The following is a 20,516-nucleotide window of genomic DNA, read 5'->3' as shown; positions in this document are numbered from 1 at the left end:
TTTCTTTATTCTGTTCCGCAGCAGTGAATTCTACCATTCTGTCTTTCAGGTCACTTATCCGTTCTTCTGCCTCAGTTATTTTGCTATTGATTCCTTCTAGTGTAGTTTTCATTTCAGTTATTATATTGTTCATCTCTGTTTGTTTGTTCTTTAATTCTTCTAGGTCTTTGTTAAATATTTCTTGCATCTGCTCGATCTTTGCCTCCATTCTTTTTCCGAGGTCCTGGATCATCTTCACTATCATTATTCTGGATTCTTTTTCTGGAAGGTTGCCTATCTCCACTTCATTTAGTTGTTTTTCTGGGGTTTTATCTTGTTCCTTCCTCTGGTACATAGCCCTCTGCCTTTTCATCTTGTCTATCTTTCTGTGAATGTGGTTTTTGTTCCATAGGCTGCAGGATTGTAATTCTTCTTGCTTCTGCTGTTTGCCCTCTGGTGGATGAGGCTATCTAAGAGGCTTGTGTAAGTTTCCTGATGGGAGGGACTGGTAGTGGGTAGAGCTGACTGTTGCTCTGGTGGGCAGAGCTCAGTAAAACTTTAGTCCGCTTGACTGCTGATGGGTGTGGCTATGTTCCCTCCCTGTTGGTTGTTTGGCCTGAGGGAACCCAACACTGGGGCCTAACTGGGCTCTTTGGTGGGGCTAATGCCAGACTCTGGGAGGGCTCATGTTAAGGAGTACGTCCTCGAACTTCTGCTGTCAGCGTCATTGTCCCCACGGTGAGCCACAGCCACCCCCCACCTCTGCAGGAGACCCTCCAACACTACCAGGTAGGTCTGGTTCAGTCTCCCCTGGGGTCACTGCTCCTTCCCCTGGGTCCCGATGCACACACTAGTTTATGTGTGCCCTCCAAGAGTGGGGTCTCTGTTTCCCCCAGTCCTGTCGAAGTCCTGCAATTATTTCCTACTAGGCTTCAAATTCAAAGTCTGTTTCTCTAGGAATTCCTCCTCCCGTTGCTGGACCCCCAGATTGGGAAGCCTGACGTGGGGCTCAGAACCTTCACTCCAGTGGGTGGACTTCTGTGGTCTAAGTGTTCTCCAGTCTGTGAGTCACCCACCCAGCAGTTATGGGAATTGATTTTATTGTGATTGCACCCCCCCTGCCGTCTCATTGTCACTTCTCCTTTGTCTTTGGATGTGGGGTATCTTTTTTCGTGAGTTCCAGTGTCTTCCTGTCGATGATTGTTCAGCAGTTAGTTGTGATTCTGGTGTTCTCGCAAGAGGGAGTGAGAGCATGTCCTTCTACTCCACCATCTTGGTTCTTCCTCCCAAGACTTTCATCTTAAAAGTAAATTCTGTCTGCATTTCTAACATGTTAGTCTGGAATGTGTAAAAATATTTAAGAAATTTATTGATTAATTTTTCCTGGAAGTTTATTTTTGAAGTAGAATCATTCTTCAAAGGTATTATCATAGAATTTCCTGGCTTTTGATTCACTATTATGATTTCATAAGTTAAAGTTATGTTGAAATCAGTACCTTCATATTTTAATATGCTCTCAAAGATGTAAATATGAAATGTGTCTAAATATTGAGCATTCAGAGCTCTTAATTAAGTTAGTATTTACATAATTAATGGTTTCTATAACATAATTAATGGTTTCTGTATTAAGTGAAGAATTTCTTTTCATTAGTAACTCATGGGATTAACAGACTGATGCTTTGACTTTGACATTGTGGTCATGCCATCTTTATGTAAATAGAATATTCATTTTCTAGGTGGTAGAGAGTTTAATCTATTAATCTGTTTACAAAAAAAAGATACTGTAAAACAGAATATAATTAATCATTGGGGATTGTGATTAGGGAATCAGCAAGATGCAGAGGCAGCAGCAGGGTTGGGGAATCTTCTTTTCTACTCTGTTAAGTAGCTGGATGATATTAGATTTCTCTTTACCTGCTTGTCAACTGAGGTAAATGGTAACACTCTCCCTTCCTTATAGAAATGTAACAGGGGTAAAAGGGAGTGTAACAAGAAATGTGAGAGCAATAATAGATGCTATGAAGAAGTTAAATGTTTATTACTTTAAAAAATGTAGCTTTATATTTATATTACTTTTGTAAAAGTAATATTACTTTATAAAAGTAATATAACTATTTTATAAAGGTAATATAATTACTTTTCAAATAAAGCTATTTATTTTTATTTCATATTTTCTGGTTTTATTTAGAGTTGCCTTATTCCCTCAATGATGATATGTTGTAACTAAATCAGTTACCACAGGTATGTCAGCAACCTGAGATTGTTATTATTTTGAGGGGAAAAACACTTTTTTTTTCTTAGTAGAAGGAAATCTACTTGACTACAGAATGTACTGTCGGTAGAGACCGTGGACCCCCTTTACCCACCTACTGGAGATTTTAAAGAAGAAGCTATTTTTTTAAGACAGTGGTTAATTACATTCATTTTCAAAGGTACAGAATAAACTCTAAGGCGATTTCTAATCTTAGGATGACTTTCAGTATTTTATTAACAGATTTTTAAGTGAAGTACTATTGTTTCACAAACATGAATGGTGAAAGACTATTAAAAATTTTTTTACGTTACAAATCTGTTCCATTAGCAATCAATAATTAACACTTTAAGTTATGCTCGCACTTGAAGGATAAATTATTAGTTATTATTTCCCCAAATAGAAATCAGATGGTTTGGTAATACTAATTACAGAGAGAGTGATGGGTAGTGGCTATGCTCTCTTCTTGCCTGTGAGCTGCACAGAGGAAAGGGAAGCTAAAAACTCATAAGTGATGTAGCCAAGTGTTGGCTTCTTCTCTAGAATGAAGATGAATGGCATAAAAGACCATTCATTATTTGCTACTGTGCACTCTCAATATGCAACATAGAGCTGCTGCTTTTTTTTCCTGAAGACTTCATTAATGTCTTTATATCTAGAGCAGTGGTTCTCAGCTGAGGGCAGTTCTGTCCCCCAGGAGACATTTGTCAATACTTGGGAACATCTGTGATTAGCACAGCTGGAGGGAGAGGGGGTGAGTGCTCCTGGCATCTAGTGTGTAGAGGCTGAGGATGCTGCTAAACATCCCATAGTGCACAGGGCGTCACCCCACAACAAAGAATTATCTGGTGAAAATGTCCGTAGTGCTGAGGCTGCAAAACAGCTCTAGAAAAACTGAAGAATTTGAGGTAAGAATAAATGTCTGAAATTCTTTAAATAATACAAAGTTGTAAAAAATTGCATCTCAGCGTTGATACCTAGCAATTTTACTTTAGAAAAGCCATTTGTTAATAAGGTATGATGGTTAAGGGCAAATTGAACTGCTGCTTTTTAAAATTCTTTTGTTGGCAGTGAAATGAATTTAGGTCGTTTGGGGTTAGGGACATTAAACAAGCCACTCACTCAGCCTATGGTTAATTATTTTTCAATTTAATTTTAATAAAATCTAGTATGATCTCTTTTACTTTTAATTGCATATGCATTTTCTGGTCAAAATACATAATTCATATACAGCTCCAGATATTTAAAGGGAAACGAGGTAGTTTAAATTATTTATTTATTTATTTATTTATGGCTGTGTTGGGTCTTCGTTTCTGTGCGAGGGCTTTCTCTAGTTGCGGCAAGTGGGGGCCACTCTTCATCGCCGTGCGCGGGCCGCTCATTATCGCGGCCTCTCTTGTTGCGGAGCACAGGCTCCAGATGCGCAGGCTCAGTAATTGTGGCTCACGGGCCTAGTTGCTCCGTGGGATCTTCCCAGACCAGGGCTCGAACCCGTGTCCCCTGCATTGGCAGGCAGATTCTCAACCACTGCGCCACCAGGGAAGCCCGAAACAAGATAGTTTAATAAGTTACTTCTGGAATTAAAGACAAACAAAAAGCCAAGTAGGTAGCTTTTATACATATCTTAATATTCTTAATATTTTTGTTGTTTTAATTCTAAGTATTCTAAGAGAAACTTAAAACTTACCATATGTGTGAGATGTCTCCAACCTAAAAACTGAAGTATTCTTGATGTGAATCTTTTTCATGCTCACCTTAGTCTTTGTTAGAGTTATTTTCCCTATCCAGCAATGACCCCTGGTATTTCACTTGTATTTTTGGTTAAAAGTAATCACCTGTTCCTATGTGTAGTATGGAGAAAGTGAACAGGCATGTTTATGGTTGTCACTTGTTCTGTTCCTTCTTACATTTTTAGGATGTTGCTCAAAAGTGTCACCATCAAATTCTTGTTACTAGGACCTAGGGCAAGTAGTAGTATATGTTGTGGAAGGGTCGTCAATTCTGACTTAATTCTTCCTAAATAATCTTCCTCAAGATAATGTCCCATTTGAAACATGATGCTGTCCCAGCTAAGAAGCTATATCATATCAAATAGAATGAATAGAAGGAGTAGGGCAAGTATTATCAAACGCTTGTGTTTGATGTTAGAATGCCTGTTTAATGTAGTTATCACAGGAAAAGCATGCACTATAAATCTGAGAACAAGATATATTGTATATGCGTATGTGCATATATGTACATAATTACGTGTGTATGTATATGTATGTGTGTGTGTGTGTGTATTTGGATGATGTTTGTAGTAAACAAGTCCATGTTATAGTTTTAGTTCTTCCTATGTACTAATTGCTGTAATAGGCACTGGAAGTTCTGAGCTAGGAGTCAGTCTAAAACAGCTTGGCGTTGACTCCATAGTAAAATACAAACCAATACCCTGAATTTTATAGCTCTTCATAATAGTATCTCAATTTGCTTTTCAATATTGTCCAGTAATTCCTTGTATCACACACATTCAGATTTCTTTCTCTCCTTATTAATGCACATTGCATCTGAAGCGTGGCTGTAATACCATCTTTTACCATGTTTTTGACTATCATAACCCATGTGATTTAATTTCCTCTGAATCCTGACAACACAATTTTCTGTACCTCTAGTACTCTTCCTCATATTGATCATTTCTTTATTTTGTGTATTTATTATTAGAATCTAATTATCATTTAGGTGTTGTGTTTATATTTCATTATGTAACCGCACAGGTCCTTACATAGCGTCGTTTGTTTTTGGTTCAGAGTAGATATTGATTTTAAAATGCAAGGAAGCCCTCGTTATAGTAAGCATTCACATTCCTAGAAAAGCCTGACGTAGTACCAGTGTCACTGTCCATTCAGTCATTCATGCCATCAATATTTACTGAGTGCTCACTGCATGCCAGGCACTATACTATGTGCTGGACTGTACCAGTGAACAGAATGGGCAAAAGTCTCTGTCCTCTTGACACTAACATTGTGGTTAAGAGAAGTAGGAAATACATAATAAACATGATACTTATATGTTAGATGATGTTTGCATATGCTTAAAGGTAGCAAAATAGAAATCTGAAGCTATAAAAATTTCAGAGGTAGTATGGTGGGGTACGGAGGTCCAAGAGGGAGGGGATATATGTGTACGTAGAGCTGATTCACTTCATTGTACAGCAGAAACTAACACAACATTGTAAAGCACGTATACCCCAATTAAAAAAAAAAAAAAAAAAAAAACTAGGTTATTGGGGAAAGAAAAAAAAGGGAGGGGGGTGCTGTAATTTACCTAAAATGAAGTTGTAGACTATCAGATCTGATTCTTTTAATGATGTTAATATAATGCCTTTCATCTTATGAGATGAGCGCTTATATCTTCATAAATTTACACAAACTGTATTGGATTAATATATTTCAGCAGTTGGTGTTGGCATTCCTTTTTTACCCAACTGTGTTAGCTGACGTAACTGACAGTATAATAGAACTAATGCATTTTAAAAGCTTGACTTTTGTTTAAGAGATTGCGTTATTCACTTTTTTAATCAAAGGGGAAGAGGAGAGAGTTTGAAGAGCTTAGGGGTTAACTAGGAAACACTGCATATTTTTTATGGCAAAGTTCACTTTTTAAAATTCAGCTAATTTTCAAAGGAGGAAGGTAGGTGTTGTTTTTTTTTGCTTTGTTTTTGGTAAAATGTATTCCAACATCAATTCCGATTTAGTGTCACTAGTTACTCTTTATCTTAGATAAAGGGCTCTTCCCATATCTCAACATCTCTCTGTGTTGGCCAACTTAGATGATGATGAGATTTATGATAAATTAAAAGAAAGACTGTATTTATTTATTTTTTTAAATAAATTTATTTATTTTAATTTTGGCTGTGTTGGGTCTTCTTTGCTGCACGCGGGCCCTCTCTAATTGCGGCGAGCGGGGGCTAATTCCCCCCGCTGCGCAGGCCTCTCGCTGTGGTGGCCTCTCCCGCTGCGGAGCACAGGCTCCAGACGCATGGGCTTCAGCGGTTGTGGCACGCCGGCTTCAGTAGCTGTGGCTCGCAGGCTCCAGAGCGCAGGCTCAGCAGACGTGGCGCACGGGCTCAATTGCTCGGCGGCATGTGGGATCCTCCTGGACGAGGGCTCGAACCTGCGTCCCCTGCATTGGCAGGCGGATTCCCAACCACTGCGCCACCAGGAAAGCCCAAGATTTTACTTTTGAATTGTAAAATTTCTTAAGGGAACTTTCATCCTTGAAAGTGACCAAGAAAGAAAATTATAGCATACTTTTGTGTTAATGCATCTTTTAGAAACAAGACAGTCTAAGTTGCTAGGGAACATGTATTTCACAAGCCCATGGAACACAATAAAAAAAAAAAACAAAAAACCATCCCACATTGCAAAGTTCAACTAAAAGTAAAACTGATTTTGTGAATATCTAAAGCAGTTGAGGGGACAGTGAATCTCTTTTCCTGCCTGCATTAGTATTGAAGTTACATGAATTTACCCAATAACGATCGTGAAGTTAGAATGATGATGAGGGTTATATTGTAACATTTTCTCTTAATCCCACCTTTCATTATTATGAGGTGGAATCATATTTATTCACCCAATTCATATATATTTTTATACAGTGTGCCATCTATTCTTTATATTTTTAGCTCTTCTGTCTAAAATTTCTTTTCAGAATCCTACACAATTATGAAGGTTATAATGGGAGTCCTGAGATAATTTCATTATATCATAAAGTCTAACGGAAATTGTGCATTTCTCACGATAGAGCTCATTTTTCATTTCAGTGAAATGAATCTGGCGACTAATAAAATGGACATGCAAAGTAGTAATTAATAAATAATGTTAATCACAACTTACAAAAATGCTTCTTAGCATTTTTAGTTTTTGGCAGAGTGAATCACTTGGGGAGTGTATCATGGAACTACCCGTAAAAGACAAATAAAGGTAGTACATTTAGGGGAACTCAGGAAGAGCCTGGGTTTCAGCAAGAATTCAAGGCATTTAGAAGATAGTTTGGGCAGTGGAAGGGAAGGTCCAGAGCCAAGGCAGCCCCAAAGGCTGAGTATTGTTTGCCTCTCAGCTGGGGGCTCTTCACAGCTAACTCACTGTGTTAGTTTTCTCTTGTTAGTGTGACAAATTACTATATATTTATTGGCATAACACAGATTTAGTATGTTACAGTGCTATAGATCAGAAGTCCTTTCCTTGTCTCATGGCCCCTTTCCTCCCTCTTGAAAGCCAGCAACGCGGGCTGATTTCTTCTCACGCTGCCATCTCTCTGGTTTTCTGTTGCATGGTTACATTTTCCTCTTCCATTTTTAGGACCTTTGTGATTACATTGTACTCACCAGGACAATACAGGATAATCTCTTTAAGTGCAGCTGATTAGCAAAACTTCTTCTGCAAACTTAATTCCCCTTTGCCATGTAACAACATAGTCACAGGTTCTAGAGATTAGGATGTGAGTATCTTTGGAAGGTCATTATTCTACCTACCACAGCCATCACTTATGTCACTCAATAGTATCTGAACACTGTTTTCCTCCTTTCCTCTTTTCACTTTTTTAAAATAATTAATTAATTAATTTATTTATTTTGGCTGTGTTGGGTCTTCGTTTCTGTGCGAGGGCTTTCTCTAGTTGCGGCGAGCGGGGGGCCACTCTTCATCGCGGTGCGCGGGCCTCTCACTATCGCGGCCTCTCTTGTTGCGGAGCACAGGCTCCAGACGCGCAGGCTCAATAGTTGTGGCTCACGGGCCCAGTTGCTCCGCAGCATGTGGGATCTTCCCAGACCAGGGCTCGAACCCGTGTCCCCTGCATTAGCAGGTAGATTCTCAACCACTGCGCCACCAGGGAAGACCCCCTTTTTTCACTTTTGATGCTGCTTCTGCCCTTGATCCATCCAACTGTCATCCTGTGGTGAGAGAATCTGATTGGTTCAATATATTATCCTTGCTTATATGGATCCTTTGTACCTGACTCCTCACAGGCCATTAATTCAGAAATTAGCTGCTTCAAGGTCTGATATGCCCTGATGCAATTAGGTAGGGGCTAAGGGCAAGGTCTTACATTAGAATATTGCTACCCATTTGTAAGGAAACTCCTGTTTCATCAGGGACTGTCCAAGGAGAAACTTCCTTCAGAAAGATGGCAGAGGTCTTGATGGCTTGTCCAGGACAAGTTCCATTGGAGGGAAGTAAATTTAAAAGCACTGAGGGAAGGGGCTGTCAAAATTTTCATATTTAAAATTTAATATGCAGAAATTTGACTTTGTTTCTCTTTAGGGAACTTAACTTACCATGGGCTGCTATTCTCTCTCCCAGGAGGGGAAAAAAATTAGTCTCAGCATTTCAAGGTTAGTCTCTTTCAGTTTAAAACAGCCTCTTGTGGTCAATTATGTATTCAATAAATTCTAAGTTCCAACTCTCTTTCAATATTCTCTGATTTTCTTAACTTTTCTCCTGGGCATCTGGGTGCAAGGGGAAACTTATGTGGCAAGATATCTGGTGTATTTGTTCTCTACTGTTCTCTTGATATGGTTATTAATGTAATTGCTGCTAAGACCTCGGCCAGTCTCTCCAGCCTGTGCAGGATGCCTCAGCTCTGGATGATGGTCACCATCGTCCTTCAGCTGGACCTCTGCTTCCCACTGTCCATCTCTGTCTCTGCATTAGGATCCCCCTGAACCCGCACCGAGACGGTCTCCTAGCAGACATACTGATCCTTAATTCTCAGCTACCTTTCTTGTTCATCCTAAGGGGCTTTCCTATTTCTCTACATCCTGCTGAAGCCAAGGAAGGCCCTGGGCCTACAGTGGCACTGCAGACTCCCTTTACCTAAACGTGACACGTTATCATGTCTCCTGCTGCTCTAGGCAGTGGTTTGCTCCTGAATGATGTGAAATGGGATTTAAACTCCCTCCACTCTGATATTCCAAAGCCTGAAACCTACTGTTCTCACTAATACAATTGGTTAATTAAAGGTATTTTTTAGATTTCTTAAAGTGAGTAAATGATGTATGTGAAACACCTCAAAGTAGCTGCCTGAATGTGATTGCTAATATAATCGTCTAGGTCATCCAAAACTTGGAAGCCTATCTAGCTTTTAGAAAACACCTCTGGGGTATTGGTATTATTTCATGGCATAATTCCATGGTGTAATACTACGTATTATGACTTCTGAAACATTTCTTTAGGTATGTTTACTAAGAGATTATATCAATGAGTGATGTCACTTTTTAGATATTACGTATGAAGTAATTTTTAAATGTATTATTCTGAAAAACCATGGACTTATTTAGAGCAAAGAGACTTAGAAGTTTCCAGTGAAAAGGGTAGGGAAACCATAGTCTCTGTTTTCATCACAGCAAAACTTGGCCTGTGAATTTAGTAGTGAAATAACATTAAAGCCAGTTAATTAAGATTGTAGGAAAGAAAGAATGTACAAACAACAGGTATTCTTTTTGTCAAAACTAGTGTCAAGGGTGGCAGTGAGAAGATTTGAACTATACAAAAAATTAAAGCATATTAATATATCAGTCAGGAGGAAAAAGATCCTGTCTTGAATTCTCTTTATGTGCTGCGTTCTTTCTAGTAGAAGAAATGGAAGCCAATGTCACATAGTGTGTGAGGAGTTGACATGTGATTTGAATTGAGCTCTATCTGGTGCCAGAAACTCATATTATTTCCACCATGCTGTTTTTCTTGCAGGAACAACATTGGGTAAAATGGTAAAGCAGATAATTAATTTTTTAAAAAGGAAAAAAAAGCTAGGAAGAGGAAAAGAAAAGATACTTTAGACTCTGTTTAAAATATTCATATGTTAACATGTTAAATATTGTAGAAATGTGGTTTATTTTAGTGGTGGAAAGAATTATAAATATCTGTAAATTATGGAAATATATCATCTTAAACATCCATGTGAAACATTCTACTCTGAAAATTGTTTACTAAACATACACCAGGAGACTTTTTGAGAGCCTTCACAGTATCTCATGCAACAAAAAAGAATATTGCATTCTTTGAAACCAGAAGCAAGGTCCAGTTCTTTTGGTGGGGGAAGTTATATGATTCTGATTCATTTTTATTACAAAGAAAACATTTCAAATGTGGTTTTATACATAAAAAAGTATACAATAGGATATTTACATTGGGGATCTAGACTTAAGCTTCCTTTCCTTTATTTATTATAGTTTATTTGCAACCTAGACCTTATTTTTTATTTTCGACGCATTTAAAAATTACAGTATAAACAGAACTTGTGAGAATATTCTATATCTATTTGAGAAAATATACATATACTTGAAGTAAAATTGTTTCTTCTGATTTATAATTCATTCATTCTTTATAGCACCTGTAATGTGTCTGGCATACATAGATAATGACTAATAAATGCCATTAACTGTAGTATATAATGCGAAGTAGAGATTGTGCGTCCTGAACTAATCTTTACCAACTCTCAATTCTATTCGAGTTCCTATACCACAGGAAGGAGGTTAGACTTCAGACAGAAATGGACAAGATATTAATGGTACAAAGCACAACTGCCTTTCACACCAATTAGCTATATCCGTTTTGCTGCAAAGAACTAAATATCCTGGATCAGTTAAAGTGATGTTGAGGTTTATCTGTTTGTACTCCAAAATCAATTAATCTATTCAGGAGTACATGTTCCTGTATGGCGTTTTAGGCTGAAATGAAAGAGGCAGCCTTGGGTTGGAGGGAGTTCTTCATGGATAACCTGGGTCTTTAAAAACAGGACTCAATAATCTACTCATCAGTAGAAGAAAGCAGAAGCAATCCCGTAATATGCAGGAATCCTGAATGAAACTAAATATGGGAATTTCATATGACTAAGTTACTGTGCCTTGAATAGTTGGAATGAAAACCTACAAGGTCAAAATTCAAACAAGTGTGAGAAAATCCTCACGGTTTGAAAAGGATAATTTTAGCAGTAAGAGTTTGATTGAAATCTTAAAAACTATTGATTAGTTTATTAATTTAATTATAGTTAATTGTTGTTAATTTATTAATTAAAATATTGGTATGTTTTTAATCACTTAAATAAAAATGTATAACTTCATGTAAAACCAAAATACTTAAAAAAAAAATTAGCATATGTATTTGTGTCCTTTTGAAACCAGTATTCACCAGCAGCATCCATGCTCAGCTGGGAACAGGCTGTAGAACCTGTTGGTAGTAACACAGAATGCTGGCGTTATGCCAGTAAAAAGCAGGGTTGAACTGGTTCCTGCTTGTGCCTGGTTTCACTTCTCATAAGACGGTAGAAACCTGCCAGTCCCTGGCTTTCAAAGATGGTTTAGTCATGCATGTGCAACCCATCTGTTGGATGCATAAGGGATTTCCTTCTCAGCTCAGCCCTCCAGTCACAAACACAGTCAGTGTTTTTTTTTTGTTTGTTTTGTTTTTTCCCTCCTTTCTTTAATTCTTCCTCTCTTGCCAGGAGAGTACCAGCTCGGTAAACCAGGTGCATCTTATTGCCACTCCGGGGAATTCCTTCCATAAACACTGACGTGAGCCAGAAACGTAGTTGTTTTCCTATTGCTGTCTAGTTTACTTTCAGTATAGTTTTATTTGGTGAGTTAAAAAAAAAATTCAGTTTCATAATAAAAATGTTTATACTGTTACAGCTTTAACCAAACTTTAATGTAGAGCTCAGTGACCTTCCTCTTCTCTGTGAAATGAAGCTCCCTGGGTCACCAGGATGAACCTGAGCAGGGGAGGGGTTTCATTCTCCGTGTCTCTCTTTCTGGTCATAAAGCTTTAGCAGCACAGTCTTTAGCCTCAGTGATTGCAGCGAGGGAAAAAGTGCAAGTCTCCCTCGTCACAGTATCGCATTCCCCTTCCCCCGACCTTTGTTCACTGCACACGTCCTCCAGGTTCGACCTCCTGTGCTTAAATCCTCCTTCTGTTTTCTAGAAGGGCCTCTCTCTTTCTTTAAAATGCTGAAGGCAGTTAATACCAGGTTTTGAGGTTGGGGGTACAACTTCAGGTCACAAAATTGCATACACTAACCACTGTGGTACAAGATGTTTTACAACCTGTTAACATGACACACTATTTTGGTGAGCTTGTGGTCTTACAGCAAATTGATATTTATTTATATATATTTTGGACACACCTAAACTCAGAAAAGATCAAGATGAAGAAAGGAAAGGGATTGCCCTTCAAATCAGTTGTTTATGGTTTTAAATACATTCTAATGAGCATTTAGGAGCCAAATAAGCAGTTATTGTTCTTATTAATTTTATTTTCCCTTCATACAGATTTATGAGAAATACCAAGATTTGTATACTGTGGAACCAAATAATGCACGCCAGCTGGTGGAAATTGCAGCCAGGGATATTGAGAAACTTCTGAGCAACAGATCCAAAGCCCTGGTGGTGAGTTTAAATTGTATCTGCTCATTTTATTATTTTCCATTACTCATTTATTATTTATCTTTCATGTTTTATTTGGAGGTTTTCTTTAGTATGCTTTCTTTCCCTGAGAAACTGTGTTCAATGATAATGTTCATAAAAGATGAGATCATGATTTCACTGTGAACACTAAATAATGAGTTAGCTTATATCTAATTATTAGTTTATTTTTTTCTATTAGGTGATTTAAATACAGAGAAATCATAATTTAATTGGTACATACATCTTTTTATACATATATAAGTTATGATGCATAATAATCATGTTTAAATCGATCATACAGTGTAAAACCCGTGAATATTGCCAGCGTCCTTAAAGCTGCCTTTGTAGTACTTTCCTATCTCATCACCCTGCCTCCCTGCCAGAGGTAGCCAATACGCTAGACATTTCATTACTCATTTCTTTGCTCTCTAAAAGTAGCTGTACCTCACATAAATGTTTTGCTAAACATGTGTTAGTTTGCTTGTTTATCAGCTTTATTAAAATCACATTATGCTGTATGTAGTCATCAGCCACTTGCATTCTTCTGTCAACATTATGTTTGCATGATTTATCTAGATGTTTGTGCTTAGCTTTAATTCATTTTTATTCATGGTAAAATACTATTTTCTGAGGATATATCTTAATTTATTCATTTATTCCCTGCTGGTAAATTTTTATTTGGATTGTTTCCAGATAGGTGCTACCATGAACAGGATGGCTTCATTTTCTTGGAACAAGTCTCCTGGTACACATGTGCAAGAATATCTGTAGGGTCAGTACGTGACAGTAGAATTACCTGACTGTAGGGTATTCACAAAATCACCTTTATACAAGTATGACAATGATTTTCCCAAATAGTTGTATCAATTTAGACCTCCACTAGCAGTATTTGAGTCCGCATTGGTCCATATTCTGGCCGATAAGTGGCAATATCAGACTTCTTAATTATAGGTAACCAAATGGGTACCAAATGGTACCTCTGCTTATTACTAATGAGGTGGACATCTTATTTTATATTCACTGACCATTCTTGTTTCCTCATCAGTGACATATCTCTTCATACCTTTTGCACATTTTAATTGTTTAAATTGATTTGTAACTTATCTATTCTTTTTTTTTTTTTTTAATAAATTTATTTATTTATTTATTTATCTTTGACTGTTTTGGGTCTTCGTTTCTGTGCGAGGGCTTTCTCCAGTTGCGGCGAGCGGGGGTCACTCTTCATCGCGGTGCACGGGCCTCTCACTGTCGCGGCCTCTCCCGTTGTGGAGCACAGGCTCCAGACGCGCAGGCTCAGTAGTTGTGGCTCACGGGCTTAGTTGCTCCGCGGCACGTGGGATCTTCCCAGACCAGGACTCGAACCCGTGTCCCCTGCATTGGCAGGCAGATTCCCAACCACTGTGCCACCAGGGAAGCCCCTTATCTATTCTTGATGGTAATTTATTTAAGTTACATGTGATGCAAATATCTTTTTCCAGTTTGTGACTTGTCTTTTCATTGTCTTTATGGTATATTTTGATAAAGTAAGTTCTCAATTTTGATGCAAAGTCAACTTTAAAAAAATTATTAGTATTTTGGGGTGTGTTTTGTTTAAGAAAGCCTTCCCTACCCTGAGGTTATAAATATTTTTAAGTATTCTAAAAGGTTCCATTTCTTTCAGATTTATTTAACCCACCTGCAGCCTTTATTAGTACACAGTTTTTTTAAATAATTTTATAAATTTATTTATTTTTGTCTGCTTTGGTTCTTCGTTGCTATGTGCGGCTTTCTCTAGTTATGGCAAGCGGGGGTTACTCTTCGTTGTGGTGCGTGGGCTTCTCATTGCGGTGGCTTCTCTTGTTGCAGAACATGGGCTCTAGGGTGAGCGGGCTTCAGTAGTTGTGGCACGTGGGCTCAGTAGTTGTGGCTCACTGGCTCTAGAGCGCAGGCTCAGTAGTTGTGGTGCATGGGTTTAGTTGCTCCAGGGCATGTGGGATCTTCCCCGACCAGGCCTCGAACCCATGTCCCCTGAATTGGCAGGCAGATTCTTAACCACTGAGCCACCAGGGAAGCCTTAGTATATAGTTTTAAGTTGCAATACAAATTAAATTTTTTTCTAATCAGTTTTCCTGGGGCCATTTATTAAGTAGTTTACCTTCCCCCGGTGAAGCCCGTTTATCAAGCTGGTAGACACACCTTCTCACCATGTTCCTCTTCAAAAGGATCTTGAGTATTCTTGAACCTTCATACTGTATCTAAACTTTAGATTCAGCATGCTATTATGCAAAAAATTCTTTACTGGGATTTTGAATGGTATTGTGTTGACTCAGACCAAATTTGGAAGAATTGATATCATTATGATATTTTGTCTTTCTATTGATAAACATGATATTCTTTCCACTTAGCTACTTTAATGCCATTTAATAAAGTTTAAAAATTTCTTCATAAAGTTCTTATGCGTCTTTTGTTAGAGATGATGCTGGAGCTGAAGTTTAGCTCCTCTTATTCTACTGATCTCAGCACTGTTACAGGTGTTTGTTCCAGGATAACTCTGAATTCCCTGTTTACTTATCACTTACAGCTCAGAGTTTTAGCTTAATGTATAATATATATATCTTGGCACTCAGAAATTGTCCTTGTTTTTTTTTTGGCCCTTATACATTTTTATGTTTCTTAAAATATCCAGGATCTTGTTGAAATAGGAGGGGCCTTTGGAATATTTGGTATGCCATATTGCCAGAAGTTGAAACACTTAATTTCGTTTTAATTGACATATAGTTGATTTACAGTGTTGTGCTAATTTCTGCTGTACAGCAAAGTGGCTCAGTTATACACATATATACCCTTTATTCTTTTCCATTACGGTTTATCCCAGCAGACTGGGTATAGTTCCCTGTGCTCTACAGTAGAACCTTGTTGTTTATCCATTCTAAATGTAATAGTTTGCCTCTACTAACTCCAAACTCCCAGTCTATCCCTCTCCCTTCCCTCCTGCCCCTTGGCAACCACAGGTCTGTTGTCTATGTCTGTGAGTCTGTTTCTGTTTTGTAGATAGGTTCATTTATGCCATATTTTAGATTCCACATGTAAGTGATATCATATGGTATTTGTCTTTCTCTTTCTGACTTTACTTCACTTAGTATGATAACCTTTAGTTGCATCTTTGTTGCTGCATATGGCATTATTTTGTTCCTTTTTATGGCTGAGTAGTATTCCATTGTATATATGTACCACATCTTCTTCATTTGTCAATGGACTTTTAGGTTGTTTTCATGTCTTGGCTATTGTGAATAGTGCTGCTACGAACGTAGGGGTGCCTGTATCTTTTTGAATTATAGTTTTGTCTGGGTATATGCCCAGGAGTGGGATTGCTGGATCATATGGTAACTCTGTTTTGAGTTTTCTGAGGAACCTCCATACTGTTTTCCATAGTGGCTACACCAACTTACACTCCCACCAAAAGTGTAGGAGGATTCCCTTTTCTCCACACCCTCTCCAGCATTTGTTACTTGCAGACTTTTTAATGGTGGCCATTTTGATTGGTGTGAGATGGTACCTCATTGTAGTTTTGATTTGCATTTCTCTAATAATTAGTAATGCTGAGCATTTTTTCATGTGCCTGCTGGCCATCTGTATGTCTTCTTTGGAGAAAAGTCTATTAAGGTCTTCTATGAAACAATTTTTAAGAAATGTATAAATGGTAAGGTAAACTTTCATGACTGGAAGATTCAAAGCATTATTATCTTCAATTATGGATATGTGAATACCCTTTTAAAGCATCATTTATGGATGTAAATATGTTTTCATTAAAAGTTTATCTAATAGAAATCAGGTACTTTCTACTTAAGTGATTAATATTCACTAATGACAACTGAAAATGATTCCATTTATATCGATTTTTATCAGCTTACATTTTTTTCTCCAGATGTAGGAAGCAGGTAATCTGGACATCACAGTCCTTTGAAAAAGGTCATAGAATGAAGTAGGATATATCTTGCCTTAATTGGATTAAAATGGGAGCCTAATGAGACTTTCTTTTTTATCATTTGGAATTAAAGGTCTAGACACCTGGTGCATTATTTGAGTCCTGTGCGATCAGTGACTATCTTAAGCACGTGATGGCAGAACACAGAAAACACAATGACTAATTAAATGTAGAATTAGTTAGATTTTATGTGAGGGAGAAGGATTCATGTTTGTTTTCAAACTAGATTCTTTATTTAACTTTTCTGATTCTATGAAAATAAAATACATTATTTGGAAGAGAAATATTTTGAGTCTAATTGAAAAACAGGTGCTGCATTGTATTGTAAATGAATGCAAGATGGCATTATTAATTTACTTCTATTTTGTTGGAGGCTTATACTCAGACAGACTTCTGGATTAAAGGAGCTTTAATCTATCTGGGTGGGGTACCAGTGTAATTACATAAATAAATAATTGGAAAATATCTTGAATATACAAATTTGAGGTAGATGATAAAATTTAATGCCAGTTAGATCTTACTGAGTGTTTACCAAGTAGCATTATCTGATTATTTCTCACAGTAATGCTGTGCTCTAGACACCATTATTAGTCTCATTTTTCAATGAGGAAGCTGGGTCTTTGAGGATTCCTTTAAATTGCCCAAGGAAATGTATTTAACAAGCAATGTAGGCCAGTGTTTCTCAAACTTTAATGTGCATTTGGTTCACCCCAGGCTCTTGTTAAAATGCAGATTTCTATTCAGTAGATCTGGTCAGAGATACTGCATTTCTAATAAGCTCCCAGGTGATGGTCCTGGTACAAAGACTATATTTTGAGTAGTAAGAATGTAAGAGGATTCAAATTCAGGTGTGTCCAACTTTAAGTTCTCATTCTTACCTATTACACAAATATATCCTTCGGTCTAAAGAAGTGTATAGTCATAACTAGGAAGAAACAAAGGCTAAGTAGTATGCTGTAAACTACTGTTCATTCAGACTGATTAAGAATTGGATGTGGCAGTTGATAGAATATTCTGGAAGGGTATGAATTTGTCAGTGAATCCTATATCAATGAAGCACTTTCAAAAAATGATTCAATGAAATAAAATATACGGTACTGAAAAAAATATCATTTTTATTTGAATGTGAAGACTTAAAACTGTTACTGTTCTTTAGCATCAAGGTTCTCAACCTAAGATACCTTTGAAAATATATTATAGATATAAAATCTATGAAAGAGAAGTAAATAGAACTGTTTTTTCTTACATATGTACTAAATAAATTACGTAACAGTTTATGTTTAATAATTCAGCTTTTTTAAAAAGAAGATGAACTAGAGATTTTTTTTTTTAGTAGAATGATTACTCTTCAGTATCTGCAATAATTTTTTTGTGCATGCATGTACACAGTTTTTATGTATTTGGACATTAAAATTTTAATTCTGTCTTTTATAGCCTGTTGATTAAAAACTAAAATACCACTTATTTCATTGCTTTATGCTTAGTTACCTTGTGTTAGTTATATGTTTAAACTACTTTGACCAATATTTTCTTTTTCAATTTCAGCATTTATTTTGACTTTTTATTCACATTCATTTTGTGCCATGGTCTTTGATCTGCTCCATCAAACCAGCCTTAGGAAGAGCTGAAAGAGAAATTGATTAAAAAAAAAAAATCACTTGCTTTTGCACTAGAACCATCCCTTTGCTAGCAAAACAGACTTTGCACTCAAATAGTTGTTTATTTTGCTTTGTTTTGTTTTTGTGACTGTACAAAAACATTATGATTCTGATGATTCATATACATTAGGCTCTTCCAGAAATCTATGATGTAGGCACATTTTAAAAATGTATTTACTCTTGTTTTGTAACTTAGGAAAATTCAGAGGGGACCAAGGTTCTTGCTGAAGACTGTATAGATAACCTGAGGTAGTGGTGGAATTCAATTTTAGGACTTCTGTTTCCAAATCTATTTTCTTTTTTTTCCCTCTAAGCCCACACTGGTAATTTCAGCCCTTTATTTCAAAGCTAGATCTGTAAATGACTGTTTTTCCGACACTTGCTTTTTCTGTGTGTTAGAAACTGTCTCAGTATGGTGATTATCCTGCTAATATTGTTGAATTATTTTTAAATGATCTCAAATCAATGTTTGGAAGCAAAGAAGAAAAAATTATTTAACATTGTTATTAACATTTATTGTAGCCTGAACTAGGCTGAAAAATCTGCAGGAGTTAATGAACAGTTTATAGGAGAAAGCTTTTCAATAAAACAATGCAGCCTCCAGTGGTGCCTCCAGAACGATGGAGGTGAATGAAACCAGTGGTCTCATTATTCACCAGCCAGCCCAGCCAACGGGACCTGCTGAGTACATGGAGGTCTCTAGACATTTTGCTCAAAGGAAACAGGATCAAGGTTATCATAAACAGCTTTTTCTAGTGACACTTTTTCAATTATGGTATATCCTGTCTCCCTCTGGTTGTCCTGGTAACTTTAATTAAAACTGCTCCCATCTATTATGAAGCTTTAAGTATTGTAATATACTCCGTCTCTTAATTCAACCTTGATATTTAGTTTAGGATTAGTTAATGAAAAGGAGAAGATGACAAATGTTTTAAAATAACTATTAAAGTAGGGTTTGTTTTCCTAAAACTAGATTATTGTTTAATCCAATTGTTTTCTCGTGTTACTTCAGCCCTTATTTCCAGTAGTTCTGTATCTTTTATGTGTGTCAAAAGTGCCTATAGAATTTGCTAAAAATGTAGAGTCCTGGCCTTCACCTCTAGAAATCTGAAAATTAGGTCCAAAGAAGTGATGAAGAGATCCAGGAAAAAAATGTGAAATTCTTCAGAGACTCAAAGAATTAAAACTGTCTTGTATTTGTGTATTAGTAGCCATTGGTTTACTTTTGTGAGAACAGATTCAGAAGAATCTGTGTTGGATTGAGTAAAGACTACAGTGTTAAAGAGTGATTAGGAAATGAGAAACTGGCAAGAAATGTGTCTGCATTTTTATGAAGTTTGGTACGACAGTGAAAGAGAAGTACGGAATACTACTAAAGACTTCTTTTTTCTTTTTTGTTTATTTTTAAGAATGAAGGACATATAAGTATGCTTACAGACAGAAGGGAAGGAATCTGTGAAATTTGAAAATAAGAAAAATCTGAATGTTGAAGGTTGATTCTCAAAAAAACAGACACAGAGAAGATCAGAGTCATGCAGTTTATCTTTGAAAAGATGGTGGTATCTTTCACTTGAGACAAAAGGGATATTAAATATGAATAGAGACAGTTGAGTTTGCAGATAGAGAAAATTTGAGAGTTGCACTAGATGACCACTTTTCTCTTGGTAAAGTACAAGTTGATATTTATGCAAAGAGTGAAGGGGCCATGGGAGTGATTTGGAGAGCAAAGAAAAAGTGAAAAGAGTCTATTTTGGATAAGTGAAATGACTGATAAATAAATCAAGAGCCTTCTTAACACTGAGAAAAAAACAGAAGATATAGAATACCCTCCTGTTCTAAAAGTGAGGTTGAACAAGCTATCTGAAAATTGTGTGTGTGTGTGGGTGTGTGTGTGTGTGTGTGTATCATTAGCCCAAAATCTCTCTGAGGATATAAACTTATCCAGGTTGAAGAAATTCAATATTTGATTAACTGAGACTGTTTTCAGGTATAAAAATTGTATATACAAAGGTGAATGGAAAAGTTATGGGACCTGTAGGCTTGAAGTTGTGTTCAAATATGATTAATACCAGCCAAGTAAAGAGTGATTAAAACAGATTGCAGGTTCATTTTCTCTGAAAACAAGAAACCTGGCTGTAGGTAGCTCAGGAGATTTCCAGAAATCCCATTCTGCTACTTCTGTGTTCATCTCACTGAGTAACCCTTGGCTGCAAGGGGGGATAAGAGATG

General features: G+C 36.9%; 1 protein-coding gene across 4 annotated transcripts in view; it reads left to right on the top strand.

Moving 5' to 3' along the window:
* Positions 1–20,516, top strand: part of CACNA2D1 (calcium voltage-gated channel auxiliary subunit alpha2delta 1) — a 500,765-nt gene that overhangs the window by 105,763 nt on the left and 374,486 nt on the right. For all 4 annotated transcript variants that reach the window (XM_068550454.1, XM_068550455.1, XM_068550456.1 and 1 more), the window contains one exon: positions 12,531–12,647. In XM_068550454.1, coding sequence (XP_068406555.1) covers positions 12,531–12,647 — 117 coding nt within the window. The remainder of the gene's footprint in view (positions 1–12,530; positions 12,648–20,516) is intronic.

Source organism: Eschrichtius robustus, chromosome 8, assembly GCF_028021215.1.
Source record: "Eschrichtius robustus isolate mEscRob2 chromosome 8, mEscRob2.pri, whole genome shotgun sequence".
Classification (NCBI taxonomy): Eukaryota; Metazoa; Chordata; class Mammalia; order Artiodactyla; family Eschrichtiidae; genus Eschrichtius; species Eschrichtius robustus.
The sequence above is the reverse complement of the archived record's forward strand: the minus strand, read 5'-3'. Positions and strand labels throughout refer to the sequence as shown.